This window comes from Oratosquilla oratoria, chromosome 2 (assembly GCF_046742065.1).
Source record: "Oratosquilla oratoria isolate Oo_2021 chromosome 2, ASM4674206v1, whole genome shotgun sequence".
In the NCBI taxonomy this organism is placed as follows: Eukaryota; Metazoa; Arthropoda; class Malacostraca; order Stomatopoda; family Squillidae; genus Oratosquilla; species Oratosquilla oratoria.
Genome location: NC_134778.1, coordinates 16,385,818 through 16,403,236, shown reverse-complemented (window position 1 = coordinate 16,403,236; position 17,419 = coordinate 16,385,818). Strand labels below are relative to the sequence as shown.

At 37.0% G+C, this 17,419-nt stretch overlaps 1 protein-coding gene across 1 annotated transcript in view; it reads left to right on the top strand.

The window, feature by feature from the left end:
• The first annotated feature begins 52 nt into the window (after positions 1–52).
• LOC143037295 ((Lyso)-N-acylphosphatidylethanolamine lipase-like) overlaps positions 53–17,419 on the top strand; it is a 37,239-nt gene continuing 19,872 nt past the window's right edge. The window contains exons 1-4 of the mRNA XM_076205431.1: positions 53–208; positions 12,179–12,255; positions 12,685–12,894; positions 15,688–15,862. Of these exons, the coding sequence (XP_076061546.1) occupies positions 165–208; positions 12,179–12,255; positions 12,685–12,894; positions 15,688–15,862 (506 nt within the window). The 5' untranslated portion in view covers positions 53–164. The remainder of the gene's footprint in view (positions 209–12,178; positions 12,256–12,684; positions 12,895–15,687; positions 15,863–17,419) is intronic.

Genomic DNA, 17,419 nt, shown 5'->3' with positions numbered 1-17,419 from the left:
GATTTTACATATTTTACTTTTTTATAACTTTATTTTCTCATACATTATTGAGTAGTATGATTTGTTTTCGTAAGGTGTCATTCAGTGACTCCGTGAGACTAATGTCGTCACTAGTGCGATGATGAGCGACTGAGGGTTGTATTATGTAAGGCTTGTCTGAGAAAATGTCGGAAGAAATAGAATTAAAACTTGTTGAGCAGCGTGAAAGGTTAGTCACAGTTTCATTATTTACGAAAGAAGAAACAGTTTGGTCTAGGTATACCTAATAGGCTAATCCCCAGGCATGTTGAAGTGTAAAAAATTACATGATTACGTACGTCCCTTACTTATATATTGCTTATATAAACTAATATTCATATTATGAGCGGCACTGTTGTAGAAAATAAGGGATTATAGACATTTAACACCTTTTTCATATTTGTAAAATTGTTTAAGAGCCATACAGTTGAGTGTAATGATTTGTACGTGGTCATGGATTACATTGGTATTTTTTCCTTTTTTTTTTTACAATAGAAAAATACTTGTGCCCGAACACATAATCCTGTATTTCTTACCTGTGTGAGTGATAGAGCAATGAAAATGTGAATGACCACTTATGAATATTTTATTTGGAAATAAACTTGGGAAGTTGTCCATGACCTAGGTTACCTTACCTGATAGGCTTCCTAGAACTACCTGTTCAGGATACGTCTGATGTGCCAGCCACAAGAAATAAAATAGAAAAGGATAAACGAATAAAGGCTAGAAAGTGCATCATGTCAGCTAGAGAGAATAAGTGATAGAATAAAATTTATATTCTGCAGTGGAGTGTGGAATATTAACAAAAATCATAAGTTCATTAAGGTAGAGAGTAAAAGTTATTTTGAAACATATTAGTGACCGATACTACTTGACCCAGTAATATGTCACTCCATGTGAAATATCTCAAGACTATGAAAAGTGAGGCCATCATTAAATCACTCAAATTGGGGTGGGCACTTAATCAGGGCTGCACCTCAAAAAGAGAGAAGGTTGATGGGTTATGATGATGGGTAGCAAGAAGATTACTGCCATTCATTCCTCGGACTACTTTGTGTCTTTTGATGATCCTGTTGCCTTATGTAATGTAATTTTCATAATAATAATCAGTTTTCTGTTTTCTTTGCTGCACTAGAACTCCATGTAGGTGAACAACATTAATTTTGAAAAATAACTTAGTTGTACTATAGTCCTCTGTTTATAATGTTTTATTTTATCAAGGAATATTTTCAAGTCGTCATCAATTTATAGAAGTAGTTTTAGAGTCGGTAAAGGTCACGAGGAAGCAGTGTAAGCAATGATGGATTAGTCATTCATAGTATGAACACTGCTGGGGCCATCTAAGAGGGGTTCCTTATTGAGACTACTCATTGTTATAAGCCCGTTATGGGACAGCAGTCAACATTAGGAAGATGATTACAGTTTGTAAATATAGCCATTGCATTTTTTCTAGTTGTAGTATACAGAACAAGATCTATGCTCTTGGGACCTATGCATTTTGTGTCTGAGAGGGCATGTATTCAAAGTTATCTGTTTGGAAGTTGATTATAGGGCATTTTTATGAAGAGCTGCTTAAGGTTATTAGATGCCTGTGTATTCACAGATGTAGGGATGACCCGTCATCCACGAGAAGCTTAGATGGGAGGGGTTGGTGGAAGGGAGTAAAATGGGTGGGAATAGGTACATGCCTCTGAATTGGCTGCCTCCCTTGTAAAGGGGAAAAAATCTGTCAGTATACAGGTAGATGTGTATTCACAAAGTTTTAGAATGTAGTAATAGATATTTCAGGCATGTGTTACTAGATTTAAACCATCTTGATATTTGGGATGCTATTATCCTTTTATGGGTTTCTTCTGGTGATGGTATACTTAAGACTTCAGTGCTTCAGCCTATGATAGACCTTGTAAACTTGGCATCCACCTGGTTATTACCCTTTAGAATTTTGAGTTTCATAGTGTCTTTCTTGTGTGGCCATCACACTTTTGTAGTACATTCCAAAATTGGTCTAAAGTGCTAAACTAGAGTATTTTACTTATGAAATATATGCCTTACTGGCTACAGTATATCATTTATGTGATATTTGAAATAAAGGTTGTTCATGATGGGTGCTCTTTAGGTCAAACTCCAATTCCTCCCTTTGTATTTCCTGTTTACCAAGTGTGCAAATTGTCCATATATTTGTAGAACTCTTGCCTTTCCCTAATTCCACTGGGGAAGAGAAAGGAAAAATTAATTGAATAAAAATTAGAATGAAACAAAACAAAATTGTAATTGCCCTTGGAATTTAATGTTAAAATTATGCTGCGATTGTTGTCGTGTTGTTTTCAAGACTCATGCATCAGGGCTGGTGTATAGTCCAAAGATAAGAGTGTTTTGATATGTAATAGATAAGTGATTATAGTCAGTCTTTGGATGTCCAAAGTCCCAGTCATGGTGTATTCTTTCATAAGATAAGATTAGCTTAGTATTACATATCTCTGTTCCAGTGATGGATATCTCGCTCATCTTCTTATCTTGATTCATGGTAGCCATAAGAGGTTTTATATATTGGTACTTCAGCATAATCTTGATCCTTAATCTGATTTCTGATGGCAGATTTAAGAGGCATGTAGAGTCACGTGTTAAAGATAAGTCAAGTGCTGATTTGAGACTGACCTTGGTCATACACTGGTCTCAACCACTGCCCTAGTTCTGGTTGAAAGTAGAAGGTACTTCGACAGGGCTTGCCTTGAAATTTGGAGCACCCTCTGACTCCTTGTAAGAGGTGATGAAGCCTTTAACTTTTACTGGCAAATGCTGCAGACCCAAACTACTTTTTGATGTTTGATGGGGGGGGGGCACACTTCAGTGCTCCCCAATCGTAAAGGGATCAAAAGAAGAGGTAAACATGGTTAGATACTATGGTAATATTAAAGCTCTCTTTTTGTGTACTACTAATCCATGTAACAGTTAGACGACCTTGGATGCAATTTGTCCACCACTTGTATTCCAAACAAGAATGATAAATTCAAGTGGACATTACTTGGTATCTGCAACAATTGTTATTCTTTCCCTGTTGAGCTGGTGTTTATTGTGAACACAGCCCATACAACTATTGTTATTATTAACCCTCATCACAATGAATGGTAGTAATTGCCAAAGAGATAAAAGACTACATCCTCCTTAATGTCGAGTAATCTCCAATCGTTCGCTTCCCCTCAAACCCAGACCCACCCACCCCTAGTGCGCGCAGCTCTGTTTCGTTTAGGAAATAAATTTTAAAGAAACAACCGTTGACCATGGTTATGGTAATAAATTTCGCCAGCTCCAGCGGACGCTTTTCTTTCAGACCTGGTCATCTATTTAGTTATATCTCCCTCAATGGCTTATCTGTAAGGTCTATTGGTGGTTTTCATATCGCCTATAAAACCAGTAAAATTGTAAAATCTACTGGTTGAAAGCATTCGCCAGGGCTAGTGGTACAGATATGTTAAATTATATAAGTGATACATTAGATGTTTTTGTAACAACAGTACGACATTAGATTTGATAAAAAATGGCACTTATGTAATTTGAAAAACAAAATGGGAATTCTAGGTATCGTTGCCACGTTTATTTGAACAATAATGGAGAGAAATTTCGATATTTTTTGCAAGAATCATTTACTTCGGTAACTGTCGGCAGTCGAAAGGATTACACAACAGAGCACGTTCATGAAACGGTAATAAATATATAAATAATAATGATTCCGTTAGATGACCGTCCGATAAATTTGAAAGATGTGAAAATTTACTAAAATACAACGGTCACTAACATCCTACCGTTCTTAGTCGTTAGACATTTATTTCACAACTTATTCTACCAGTACTTGATATATATATCAAGAAGCTACAAGCGAAACCGGTCAGTAATAAACTCGGAACGAGACCCGTGACTCTCTTTTTCAACTTGTCACAATGTCTCAACAAATATATATATATATATATATATATATATATTACAAGATACAGAAATACCGATGAATAGAATAAAATTTGGAGGATACGGGCCTCAAGATGTAAGGGCATGACACCCGTAGCGGGACCTCTCCGTGGGCGAGGGGTCCAAATTGATTCAATTGGCTTCAAAAACCAGCACTGGTGTCAGTTTATCAAACATTTTATGACTAGTGGAACTGATATGACTGAGCTTTGTGAAGTTCCCAGCAAATACTCTTTCGTTCATTCTATCACTCTCCCCTTCTTCCTCCATTCTGTCTCTCCACCCTTTGATCGCATTGAGCGTTTTTGTTACTCTTTGTTTACTAATTAGAAACTAAGTTTGCGAGAAGATCACGTGTACGGTCACTGGGCCATGGGAAGTAGAGCATAGGGCAGTCGCGATATACCCCATGACCCACACGATATTTGTCCTGTCATAGTATTCATGAACTTCTTTCGTAAGGATTTTGTCCTGAAGTTCACGGCGTAAGTAACATAGACGGTTTGATAAGCTAGTTTCATAGTCGTTGTTGATTAGTGCATATATGTAGTCCCTTGTAGGTCGTTCAAATCAAATCAAATCAGCCATCCTGAGTTCACTGCTGAATAAAGGCCTCTTTCATAGCATTCCATGATTCGCATGACCGCGCCAATCTCTGCCACTTCACTCCTGCAAACTTCTCCATCTCGTCTCCTGTGGAGTCTCCACCTTCTGTCTAGTCTCCCTCTTCCACGCTTTCTATCTCGCGGCGTCTACTCAGTAACTCACTAGCTCTGTCGTTCATCAGTCGTTTCCACCACTTTACCTGTCCGATTCCACTTCCTCTCTTTTACCGCCTTCATAATATATTTCACTCTAGTTTTCTCTCTCACCCAACTTGCTCTCTTTTGGTCTCTCAGCGTTATTCCCATCTTTGATATCTCCATTCTCTGCTGTACAGCTGCACAGAAAACTATCGTTAGTAAATCACGCTAATCATTTTGACACAAAACAACGAAACTATTTGAGACAAGTTGAAGTCTCCATCGGAAATAAGATTATCATGTCATAGTGAATCCATATGAACTCCGGAACTATTATTCGATTCATATTCATTCAGAAGGATTTCGAACAATTCGAACTCCAGAAACACCAACCCTTCGGTATCATAAGGTTATGTTCATTAGCGAATGTTTCGACACCCCTACTAACGATAGTTTTCTGTGTAGCTGTACAGTCCTTAGCTGTATCGCCATCGCCTTCGTCAGTTTCCAAGTCTCACACTCGTAGATCGTTGCTGGCAGAATGCACTGATTGTAAACTTTACGTTTCAAACACAAATGTAGAACTTCTCAGGATGTTATTATACTTACCAAACGCTTTTCAACCAATTATAATAATGTCTTTTTATTTCATTATGATCTTTGGTCACTTTCATCATCTGGCCTAAATAATTATGCTTTTCAACTTCTTCAAGACTCACCATCGATTATAACATCTTTACTATGAACTTTCGTGTTGAACATTACTTTGGCTTTACTCTTATTAATTTTTAAGCCTACTTTGAGAATTTCCTTGTTCATATCATTCAGCACATCTTGCAAATCTTCTCTCTCTGAAATAGGAGTAATGTCATCCGCAAATCTTAGGTGTTCAAAATATTCGCCATTAATCTTCGAACCTTTCTCTTTCCAACTTAACCTTCTGCATATCTCTTCCAAGCAAGCTGGAAACAATTTGGGTGAAATGGTATCGCCTTGCCGTACTCCTTTGTCGATCTTAATCTTTTATGTACCTTTATGTAGTCGAATTACAGCGGTACCTTTCAGATAAATTTCTAGAACCCTTACGATCTCTTCGTTTGTACCCTGCTTGCGTAGTGAGTTTAGTATTGCTTTGTTCTACCGAGTCAAAGGCCTTCTCGCAATCTACAAAAGCTAGACAAAGAAGTGTATGCTGTCGTTTTCTCGATTAGTTGGTTCATCGCCTGCAAACGGTCTAAAATCGAATATTCGCTTCTGAAGCCTGCCTGTTTTCTCGGTTTCCACCTAAAACTTGACTTAGCCTGTTTGTAAAGATCTTGGAGAATACTTTATATATGTTTGATAGCAAGTTAATCGGTCGTTAGTTACCAAGGTCTTTCTGGTCTTTTTATGAAGCAAAATCACTATAGTATTGCACCACGATTCAGGAACGCTTTTTTGACGTAAACACTGGGTGTACAAATGAACTAACTTAATATGAACTTCTTTCCCAGCGTCTTTCAAAAAATCTATCGATATTCCGTCTTCCCAAGAGGCTTTTCCTCGCTTCATTTTTTTTTTTTTTCAGCAAATTCTACTTCTTCCTTTGTAATCTCTGGTACACTACTAATGTCTAAAGATGGATTTACCGACTCAAATACGGTCTTCAACGAGTGATGCTCTTGGTAAAATTCTACTCTTTTTTACCATTCTGTCCCAGCATTTAACGATTTCTCTATTTATATATTGTAAACATATTATTTGCTGTCTTCCTAAATTGTGTCTGCGTTCGGTCCCTTTAATACTTTTACCTTTCCAAATATTTCCTCTATTTCATCCATGTTTCTATTTTCTCTAATTTCTGCTTTTTGTTGATCAGCTCTCCTATTTTTAATCTGCATGGTCCTTCTTTGAATTTGATCATTTGTAGTTTTGGGGAATCTGTTTTCTCCAATACTTTTTGTACTTCCTACTTTCTCTGCCGATTCCCTAATGATATTCACTAAATTGAAATTCATATCTTCGACGGTGTCCTCGTAAGTTCTTAGAGCTTCGAATCAATTTTTAATTCCTAACTGAAATTTCTTATTATTATCCTGAACCTTCACAAGGCGGATTTTCTTTTTTAAGACCAGTTTATTTCTCTCTATTCTGAAATTTGATTTAGCTGTGCAACCTAACATTCTATGGTCACTATATATGTTGACTTTACTTACGACCGTAACATTGCTAACGCTCTTGCTCTCATCTCCTATTATGAAGTCTACTTCATTCTTTGTTGTTCCATTTGTACTTCTCCAGGTGCATTTATGACCTACACGCTTTTTGGAAGAAAGTGTTCATTATCCTCATGTTGTAGTTCTCTGCAAAATTGACTAACATCTCGCCTCTGTCGTTTCTTTCACCTACTCCAAACTTCCCAATGCACGACTCATCTCCCATCTTCCTCACTTTAGCATAAAAGTGTACTTTTTTCTTGATCCATTACCTGACTTGAATAATCATAGGACTCGATTTCACCGTCTGAACTCTGTGAAGTTGGTGTATAAACCTGAACTATTTTCAGAATGTACTTTTTACACAGCCTAATCACAATCCAAGCTACTCTGTCTGATAGGCTACTTAATTTGACTGCGTTACTAGTAACCTCTCGGTTGATCAAGAATCCTACTCCACTAGATCTTTCTTTGTCCTTACCCTAGTAGAATAGGTGGTGACCATCTTGAAATTGTATCGGTTCTTATTCCGTTCTTCGGACTTCGCTCAGTCATACGATGTCCCACTTGATGTTGTCTAGTTGTATCCAGCCTATGGTCTTCTGAGAGGGTTCTTACGTTGTAAGTATACATCTTCGTTTTCTTCGTGTTGTTTAATGTCCAAGACTTGGATCTGCTTGGACAGTGCTTACTCGCATTCGGTGGCACACTGCCCGTAAGTACACAAAGGAATTCATGGTCGCTGTAAAGGGATTTTGGCAATAATCTCATCTCCCTGCCAACTAGTTTCTGGCGAGATATTTCTCTGGTGTCACCTCATATTCGGTTGAGCCCTATATATCTATAGGGTGCCCAATGGTCCACGCCGTCATTATGACGGTACCCCATATATCTATGAGGTATTTCCCCGTTCGCCATCAGGGACGTGTCAGTAGTGGGTCCTGCGACTGTGTGTGTGTGTGTGAGCTGTTCTTTGTCTGATCTTTCTTACAAAACCTGTTCGATATGGGTGACCCTGCAGAGATTTCCTCTCTATCGACATAGCTTTTGTAATCACTATTCTCAAGCCTATCCATCACGTCAAGGTGTCAACTTACGGATAGGTATAGTTTGTTAGTGATAGTTAAATCGATTGGCATTGACGGATTGTGCATAGATATAATACAAATTATGATTTATGATACAATTTGCAGTATAATTTTACAATACAGTTTATAATGAAGGTATGATAATACCATCTCACAGGCCGTACTGATGAACACAAGCTATTGGATTGCCAAACTTTGCATGTTTTATACAAACGGTACTGTACGCCCACTTTTTTTTTTATTCATACGCTAGTCTGCAGTTCGGCAGAAATAAATTTGAGGAATTTAGTTATTATTATCATAATTATTGTTTATTATTTTATTATTATTATTTATTCATAGTTATCATTCATTATTATTGTTATTACTCATTTATGTTATTTATTATTATTATTTTTTCGAGTTTTCCAACGTAACCGCTAATGAATAAAAAGTCTGGCCCAAGATCTAAGAATATATGTTTACTTAGACCTTGGTCTGGCCTAAAGGAGCATGAGTAGAAACTCAGCGGCCTGTAGGCTATGACCAAAGAAGGGTATAAGCAGATTCTGGAAGAATGTAAATAACAATATCAAAACCCCTTTGACATTAAATCCCGCAAATTATTAAGAAATTTAAAACTTCTGGTACGTAGGTTATTCGAAGACGATTCACTCGTAGGTATAACGTTTCTCCAGAAGGCGTCTGCTTTGTCAAACCAAACAGGCTTTGTTGTCCAAATATCAGTTCCGGCTTCACCTTATTCACTTCAATCCTATTTGCATCCCTCAAATTCTTTAATTTCTCAAAGTCTCTTCCTGAGGAATCTCAACACCAGCATCAATCAGTTTGTTAAACATTTAAATTTGCTCCCTCATATTTCTCTTCATATAGTTTTCATTGTATCCAACAAACATTCATATTTCCTACAAATACCCATAAATGTAACGTTGCCATCCCCTGACCATTTCAAAACTTGTCTGTCATGATTCAAACGTGGAAAAAAAAAGCTGACCCGGTTGAGGGTACTGCGAGACTATATGACCACACGAAGCGACTATGGACCTACTAGTAGCGGCACTTCTAGCTGAGAATTAACACTCAGAAGGCTTACAAAATAATTATAATAAAAATGGCCAAAGAGACCCGAATATATTACCGTGATCAATGAATTTTGCCTGAGATTCAACAAAATGTGAAAAAAATCTCTGCAAGAAGGACAGTTACAAATTTTAAGAGATGTTTAATTATCTCGCAAGTCAATAACTAAGATTGCAGTAAGGTGAGATGGGAAGGGGGAGGGGGTCACTGAGAATTATGGACTACCTAAGACAGACCACCCGTTAGCTCGGGATCAGTTTGTGTGGGAAGGGAAGAAATGTCTGTATGAAAATGAGAAGATAGTTGTGTATAAAAGAGGGCTATTGCCACCGGGTGATTTATAGAGATATTTATGGCGTGGGGTCATGGCTCTGGAGGGGTGGGCAGGAGGCTAGGATTAATACGTGTAACCGAGAGGTTGCGCATGAATATTAATTCATCTAACTCATCCAACGAAGTTTGAAAATGAGTAGGAGGCTTAGTCGTAGGGAAAGAGTGATTGGAAATAATTTTAGTGGTAGGTAAACTGAATTGAGATGTAGTAGGAGAGAAAGTTAGAAATGAAAATAATTTCAGTAGAAGGAAAAGTTTATGTAAATGTGCGTGTAGTCGTGTTTTTGTTTGCGATATGCTTGTGTGTGTATGCTACAGCATAGAGGATTGTTGCTCTAAGTGCGAGTACATACAGCCTGATAATGGGCGAGATATCAACATTATTATTATAAGCATTATTGTTATCACCAGGCAAAGCTGGTGAAGGGATACATTACTGATATGTGCGGCTACACACTATATCTCGTATACACCACACGGAAGAGACGCAGCTAACAAATAATATGAGAACTTTGCCCAGGGGCGGCACATAGGCATATTAGGTCTCTGGTCACGTGATCATAAAGTCGCGCGCTACCGGCGAGCAAAGTTCAATATTTAAATTTAGTAGGTGCGACTATTTTTAAACCAGCTACTAATCGTAGCTACTGCAGTAGCGGCGAATAAAGTCGTCTTGTGTGACTGGGTTTACAACGAGTAAGGCTGTTGAAGAGCTTTGGATTTGTCCTGCAGCAATAAAATGAAATTGCTTGCCTCCAACCAGAACAAAATATAGCAAGGATGATGTCACCTCAGAACAAACCTTTACCAAATTCATTTTACAGTTGCAGTCGTGAATTTCATCAGGCATCAAAACCTTATACATTGGTCAGTCCTAGAATGTTATGATCTTAAACTACAAGCAATGTTTAGATAATTAGCAACGTATTTATTTACCGAGAAATAAAAAAACAATACAAAGGTGTGTATATGATGTATGGAAAATGTATATTAGGGCTGTATTTTTCGTCAACCTTACACAATACGGCAAATGTTTAAAACAAGCAACATATTGTAACTTCTACCATATATTTTTGTGCGGTGATTTCAAAAACACTGGATGCCACATTAATGGACATTTATTGCATTACACACATTATTTAATTCTCTAGTATTATCTTGTAATTTTGTTTAAATGAAAACTTTTTTCCAAACTTTATCATTGTTAACTCCTCCCATACTAGGTGGTCTTTGATCTTTCTTCTTCTCTACTTGATGTTGGCAGGCTATCTCGTTCATTTCAGACACCCCCTCTAGTGAAAAGGACTAAAACTTATCCCGATTAACTTTCTTTGGGACAAATATATATACATGTATGTATATGAGGAATGGACGACAAAATGAGTGGCAGGGTGGTGAGATAAACACCGAGAATCGTTGATGTTTTTGTTAACTGACGTTTCGCTCTTAACAGAGCTTCTTCAGAGTGTACCACTGTACACTCTGAAGAAGCTCTGAGAGCGAAACGTCAGTTAATAAAAACTTCAACGATTCTGGGTGTTTATCCCACCACCCTGCCACTCATGTATGTATATATATATATATGTGTATATATATATATATATATATATATATATATATATATATATACCTACAAGCAGTGGTCTTGTAAAATGAATGCCAGTGGGTCATCTCTCAGCTGCCCATCTTTAAAACTCGCCTTCACCTCCCCGTGAAGGTGCAGCCCTGAGGGGCTGACACTTGATCTCAGGACTGGACCCAAAATCTTTCAATTATAATTGTATTTCCTCCTTTTTCTTGTAAGAAGAACTGATAACTAGTAACTGCCCCTGAGCCCACTGCTGTAAGCCAGTGACATAGAAACTGTCAAACACTAATGTAACACGGTCTTAAGTTTCTTCCCATAGAGATCTGAGTGGAGGGTTTTGACTTATGGTGTCGAGGAAGATAAAGATGAGAGTGTTATCAGTATATCTGCAAGTAAATTGTTGAGTTTTGTTGATTACTACAGGAGATAAGGAATCAGTTCCTGTTGTCTGGTCATGGAGGGTATGTAATGAGTCTCCTCAGTGTTAATTCTCATTTGGCACGTGCTGTGAAGGAAGCGGGACATCTAACAGGAGAAACACCCATAGTAGTTCTGCTGTAACCATGGAACAGTCTTGGAAAAAAATTGTGTTTTTACTCCTCATTGCAGTCGTCTTGCAAATATATTGCTCTCCTAATGATGACCGAACAATTCGTATCAGAGCTTTCTTAAGTTCAGTAGCTACTAATGAGAAGTACAACATGTCAGACTGGCCCAAAATATATGAAGATTATCAGGAAAATGTCACTGATTGTGAACATGTTCTGGATCCAGAACAAACAGATCCATGATAAGTATCCCATGTTTGATGATATGACATAAATATTTTGCTTTCAGATTGAACAGTCTGTGTCTGTGTTAGATGCTATGTTTATCAAATACCATATCTCCTAATTAGGCAGCCTCCTTACCTTCCTTCTTCCACAATAAGGACAGAGAAGGAAAAAAAAAGGGGGGGAGGATTGGGGTCAGGCATTGAGATGAGCTAAGGGGTTTAAAGACATGCCCATAATTCTGTTAAATGCATATAAACATGTGTACTGGATATGTATATAGTGTATGTAAATATCTATGTGTATATGTATTTAGTCAGTTGTATTAACCTAATTGTAAATATACAAGTTACAGTCTATGTTAATTTTTATTTTTCATCTATTTTACTTCTCAAAAAAGCTGGTTCAGTGGATGGTTCCGATGGTGTCCAACGTCTATGGCTGATTTAAGAAATGCAGAGAAAAAGGTCCTCTCATGTAAGTAAGAAGTTGGTTTTCAGTGAACTAAAATCGAGTTGATAAGGCAGTATGACAGTGATTTTTATAATTTCTCAGTATATATAAAGTGTTCTGTTTTGTATTTTATTTTTTCACCAATGAATATAATTTTAGATTGGGTAGCTATCAAAGTTCTTTCAGTAAAGCCTCTACCTAAACATAACCTAAGATATTTACTTAATAAGTAGATTTGATTAATAAGGTTATGGTCTATAAGTGTCAAGTATGTAACTTTCTTTCACATTGATTATATGTGATTTCCTGTTGAGGCATAATTTTGAAAATAAATATTTCTGACTACCACAGGAATTATACCACCAGTCTTTGTTAAGTTAAAAAATAGTAACAGTTTGTCAAGGTTTTTATAGGATCTATTACATGAGAATGAATACAAATGTGTAATTTCAGACCTAAAAAGCAGCTATCATGGCCGATATGTTAATGTTGGATGTACGGTCAGTAACCAAGACAATCATATATGGACAATAAGTATGAATGAAGAATCACACAAGACACCAATAGTCCTACTCCATGGGTTTGGTTCTGGTGTTGGGCTGTGGTGTCTGAATTATGATTCCATTGCTGCTGATAGACCACTTTACGCTCTTGATATTATAGGTAGGTTACTGGTATTCTCTTTTACTAAAGATGTATGGTGGCTTATTGTATCTTTATCTTTCTTATAGTCCAGACAACTTTTTTAGTTGAAATAAGAATCTATTGAATTAGGATAAAGTATATAAATTGAAATATTCAATAGGGCTGATGTTAGCCTGATCACGGATATTCAGAGGGCCAGGTGTTGTGTAACAAGTACCAAGGTATCAGCAACAGTAACAGATCACCATATTTTATAGCACAAAACTAAAAAGAGGTTTCAGTGGAATTTTCATTATTTTATGATTATTTGTGTATATTTTATTTAGAGATAACATGAGGAGGTAAGATGAGAGGGAAAGAAGGGTGGTGGATGGGAGTGGAATAGGTGGGGGCGGGTACTTACATGTGGAATAGGTGGGGGTGGGTACTTGCATTTTGACTAGGCTATGTCCCTTATAAGGGTGGGGGGGATCCCTTGGTATATAGATAGAATAGATAACAGATTACAGTTTAGAATGTTGTAAAAATATATATTTTTTGGTATATAGATATTTACATTGTCAATTAGATTTTTAAATCAAAGTAGATAACAACAGGGTACAGTTTAGGATATTGTTGTAAAATTTTCAAAATCTACTTTCATACAAAAAGTCATCCCACACAGAATTTCACATGTATTGGATTTCCTTTGCTGTGTATGTTCTATTGTCCTTATCTTGACATGATAAGATTTTTACTTGTGCCTCTTTTCAGGAGTTTTTGAGTTGTATTTGATGTGACCATGTAAACACAGCATTATTAATTGAAAACAACAAAATTAATTGAAAGTGAGGAAACTGCAATGTGCCAGTTACAATTCTGCATATCAAAGTGAATAAGATACTGTGTCTTATGTAATTATCCAGTCAATGATGTGGTGTTCAAGCTTGTCACACAAATGCACCACTCTTCTTCAGCCAGTTTCTTTGTTCATTTTTGGAGTGGACATTTGTACAATATGATGCAAATCTTTATGTTCTTTTTCATTTTTGCATCATCAGCAAACACACAAAACTCCTTGCCCACCAGTGTTGGAAGACATGTACCTTTTCATTCCATCTCTAATGTCATCATTTATATAATTCAGAAACATTATGGTTGTCATTACTGACCCCCGTAGGACTCTTTCCATTTTCCTCTATCTTGACATCCAGTCTTTTACTTCTCTTTTGACATATTTGTCTATAAGGAAATCTCATCCATTCAAAGACACTACCTTTAATTCACCTGTTATTTTTCTCTTACTAGAACTGTTTTTTATGAAGTGCAAGCACTCCATCCAGCCATCTGTCACTAGCATGTTAACCACCCTTGAGTGAAAGTACTGTATTGTACAGGTAGTCGTCGACTTACAACCGAGTTCGGTTCCGACAGACAGGTCGTAAGTCGATCTGGACGCAAGTCGGATTTTATATATATACAGTATATATTACCCTTTATATATTATTTTTGTTACTGTATATTATATTTAACATACTGAAATAATCTTAGCATCTTTGAACTATGTTGTATAGTATTTTTAACCTTTTTGTAATTCTATCTGATTTTCTTTGGGAAACGTAGCTTAGGCCTAAGCATACTGAATAAAAACCTATCATCTTTGACCTATGATATTAGATACTGTATTTTTCAACATTTTTATTATTTTACCACCAGACTTTCTTTAGGAAACGTATGCGTACTGAATAAAATCGTATTATCTTTGAGCTACGTTCTTTAATATTCATTAACTTTTTATAATTTTTGTTAGGAAACGCAGCCTAGGCCTACGCATACTGAATAAAGTCCTGTCATCTTTGACCTACAAATACTTTTTTGTTTGTTAAATTTAAATCATTGCAAGGCACAATTAGGAAAATTTCTATTTCAAAACACATTCTTTTCGTTTACGTACTATACCGAAAATATCAACAACAGAGCATAAACAAAGTTTACTGTTATATTTTATTAATCGCAAAACATAAAAATACAAAATGCTGTACCGAACATATTGTTATCGACAACAGACTAAGCATAAAAAAGTTTTACTGTTACATTTTATTAATTGCAAAACATATAAAAATACAAAATGTAAGGTAAAATTTTATTTCAAAACACATTCTTTTCGTTTACGTACTGTACCGAACATATTGTTATCGACAACAAACTAGCCTAGGCATAAAAAAAAGTATTACTGTTACATTTTATTAATTGCAAAATATATAAAAATACAAAATGCAATGCAAAATTAGGAAACATTTTACTTCAAACAAACAAAATTAAAGAATATTTAGCTGTCTGAAATGCTGACGCTGCCGGCAGCCTGCCAAAATTGTCGTACTTGCGTCTCGTGGCGTGTAAAGTAATTGTACTGCACTGCCAGGCATAACATTGCAATTCTATTACTCTATTAAATGTTAAATATTTTTGCACTATCTCGTGGTCGTAAAGTCGATCAGTCGTAAGTCGCATAGGTCGTAAGTCGACGACTACCTGTATAATGCATTCAAGCACGATCTTCCACATCTTAATCAAAATTGGTTGTCTGCCAAGATATCTATATGTGTGTTTGAAGATGTCTCAATTCCTGCTGATTTCCATATTTTCATATTGGCAACATGTTTTGGATACCTTACTTATAAAGAGAAAAAGCCTATTGGTATATATATAGATGGATGTTCCAAAATAACAACATATTGTGTTTATTGATATATTTTTTCTTTCTTTCCAGCTATTATTTTGAGAAATATAAAGATTGTGTGGATATTTATTTTTTTAATACTTTGCAAACAGGTTTTGGAAGAAGTTCAAGGCCAAATTTCACAGTAGAAGCTGTTGAGGCAGAGAGAGAATTCATAACATCACTGGAAGCATGGAGGAAAGAGCTAGGACTTGAAAAGTTTATTCTTTTGGGACATTCTTTTGGAGGGTTCCTTGCTGCATCATATTCTATCAAATATCCTGAACGGTAAGATTTTCTCCAAGTTGAGGGTACCTGTTAATAATTGTTATATAACTCATTCCTTGTGATGGATGAAGTTTGATATTTTGGTGATTACTTTCCATTACATACATATTTTTCCCTCATACAAGGGAGTGGCTAAGTCAAAGTACACACCCACCCTGCACCTATTCTACATCTATCCAAAGACCTATTCATAGCCCCTGAGTGGGTTAAGGTGTCGTTACTTGCAGTGAAAGTCGAGATGAGGGCGGTTCAAATCCTGCCACCAGCGAAGTTGAACCAAGGGCATGGTTCATTAAATTCCACGCTACAAAGCCCTCTGTGAGGGGCACTGTCCTAGCCTCCCGATAGTGGGGGAGTGTGTGATGTTAAACCATATCATCATCATCTATCTTAGCACTGCATGGATGAAGGGTGATCCCTTTCCACTGCCACGCTTCTTGGCCAGAGGCAGTGCAGCTAGCCATAGTGCTTCAGGGACAGCCAAAGATGGTTTACACCCACTGCTTCATTATATGGTGACCCACCACCCCACCGTCTACTCAAAAAGTTGATGAAGCTGAAAAGAACACCTTTTCAGTCTGTCATTTCCTCATCTATTTGCAACCATTCTATGCACATAAGAATGAAGGAGTCTCTTGCATTCTCCTTCATTCTTATGTTCTTATGCTCATTTTTATGTTCTTCTATAATCTCTCTTCCTTGCTCAACAGACATTCATCTTGTATCCACCTCATTCTTGATCTGCTCAAGTTTACTCCATCTATTTATGCTTTTCTTTCTTTACTCATTCTTTCCGTATATCCAAACCATCTCAACATTCAATCTACTCTCTCTGACAGCTCTTTTCACCCCCACTTGCTGCCTTATTTACACTTTTCTTACATTTTGTCCCTTAATATACATACATACATACATGCCAAAATCCCATTTCCCCCTTGTAAGGGGGATGGCCAAATAAGGGAGAAAGCCATCCTTGTAACACCTACCATACTTCTCAAACATTTCATCCCAGATACATTCAGACTTCTTCTCTGCCTCTCGCAAATTCTAATTCTCTGTTCTATACAGTGCTTTAAATACAACCACTCCCTCATGCAACCTTCCTCTTTGCATTTAACCTCAGTCACCTATTAAGGAAGCTCGCTGGCTGAGCGGGTTAGGGCGTCGTTACTTGCAGTGAAGGTCAAGGGGATGGTGGTTCGAACCCTGCCACCAGCGAAGTTGAACCAAGGGCATGGTTCATTAAATTCCGCGCTACACAGTCCTCTGTGAGGGGCACCATCCTAGCCTACCTATAGGGGGGAGTTTGTGATGTTAAACCAAATCATCATCATCATCATCATCACCCATTTCTTATAATTTTTCATTCCGTTTGGGCATTTATATATATATTCATGAGGAGCTAACATGAGAGGGGACAGGGTGGTGGATGGGAGTGAAATAGGTGGGAATGGGTATAGGCCTTTTGGCTTTGGCTACCTCCCTGGTAAGGGGAAAAGACCCCTTGGTATATGGATATGGATATATATATATATACAGGTAGTTCTCGTTATATGC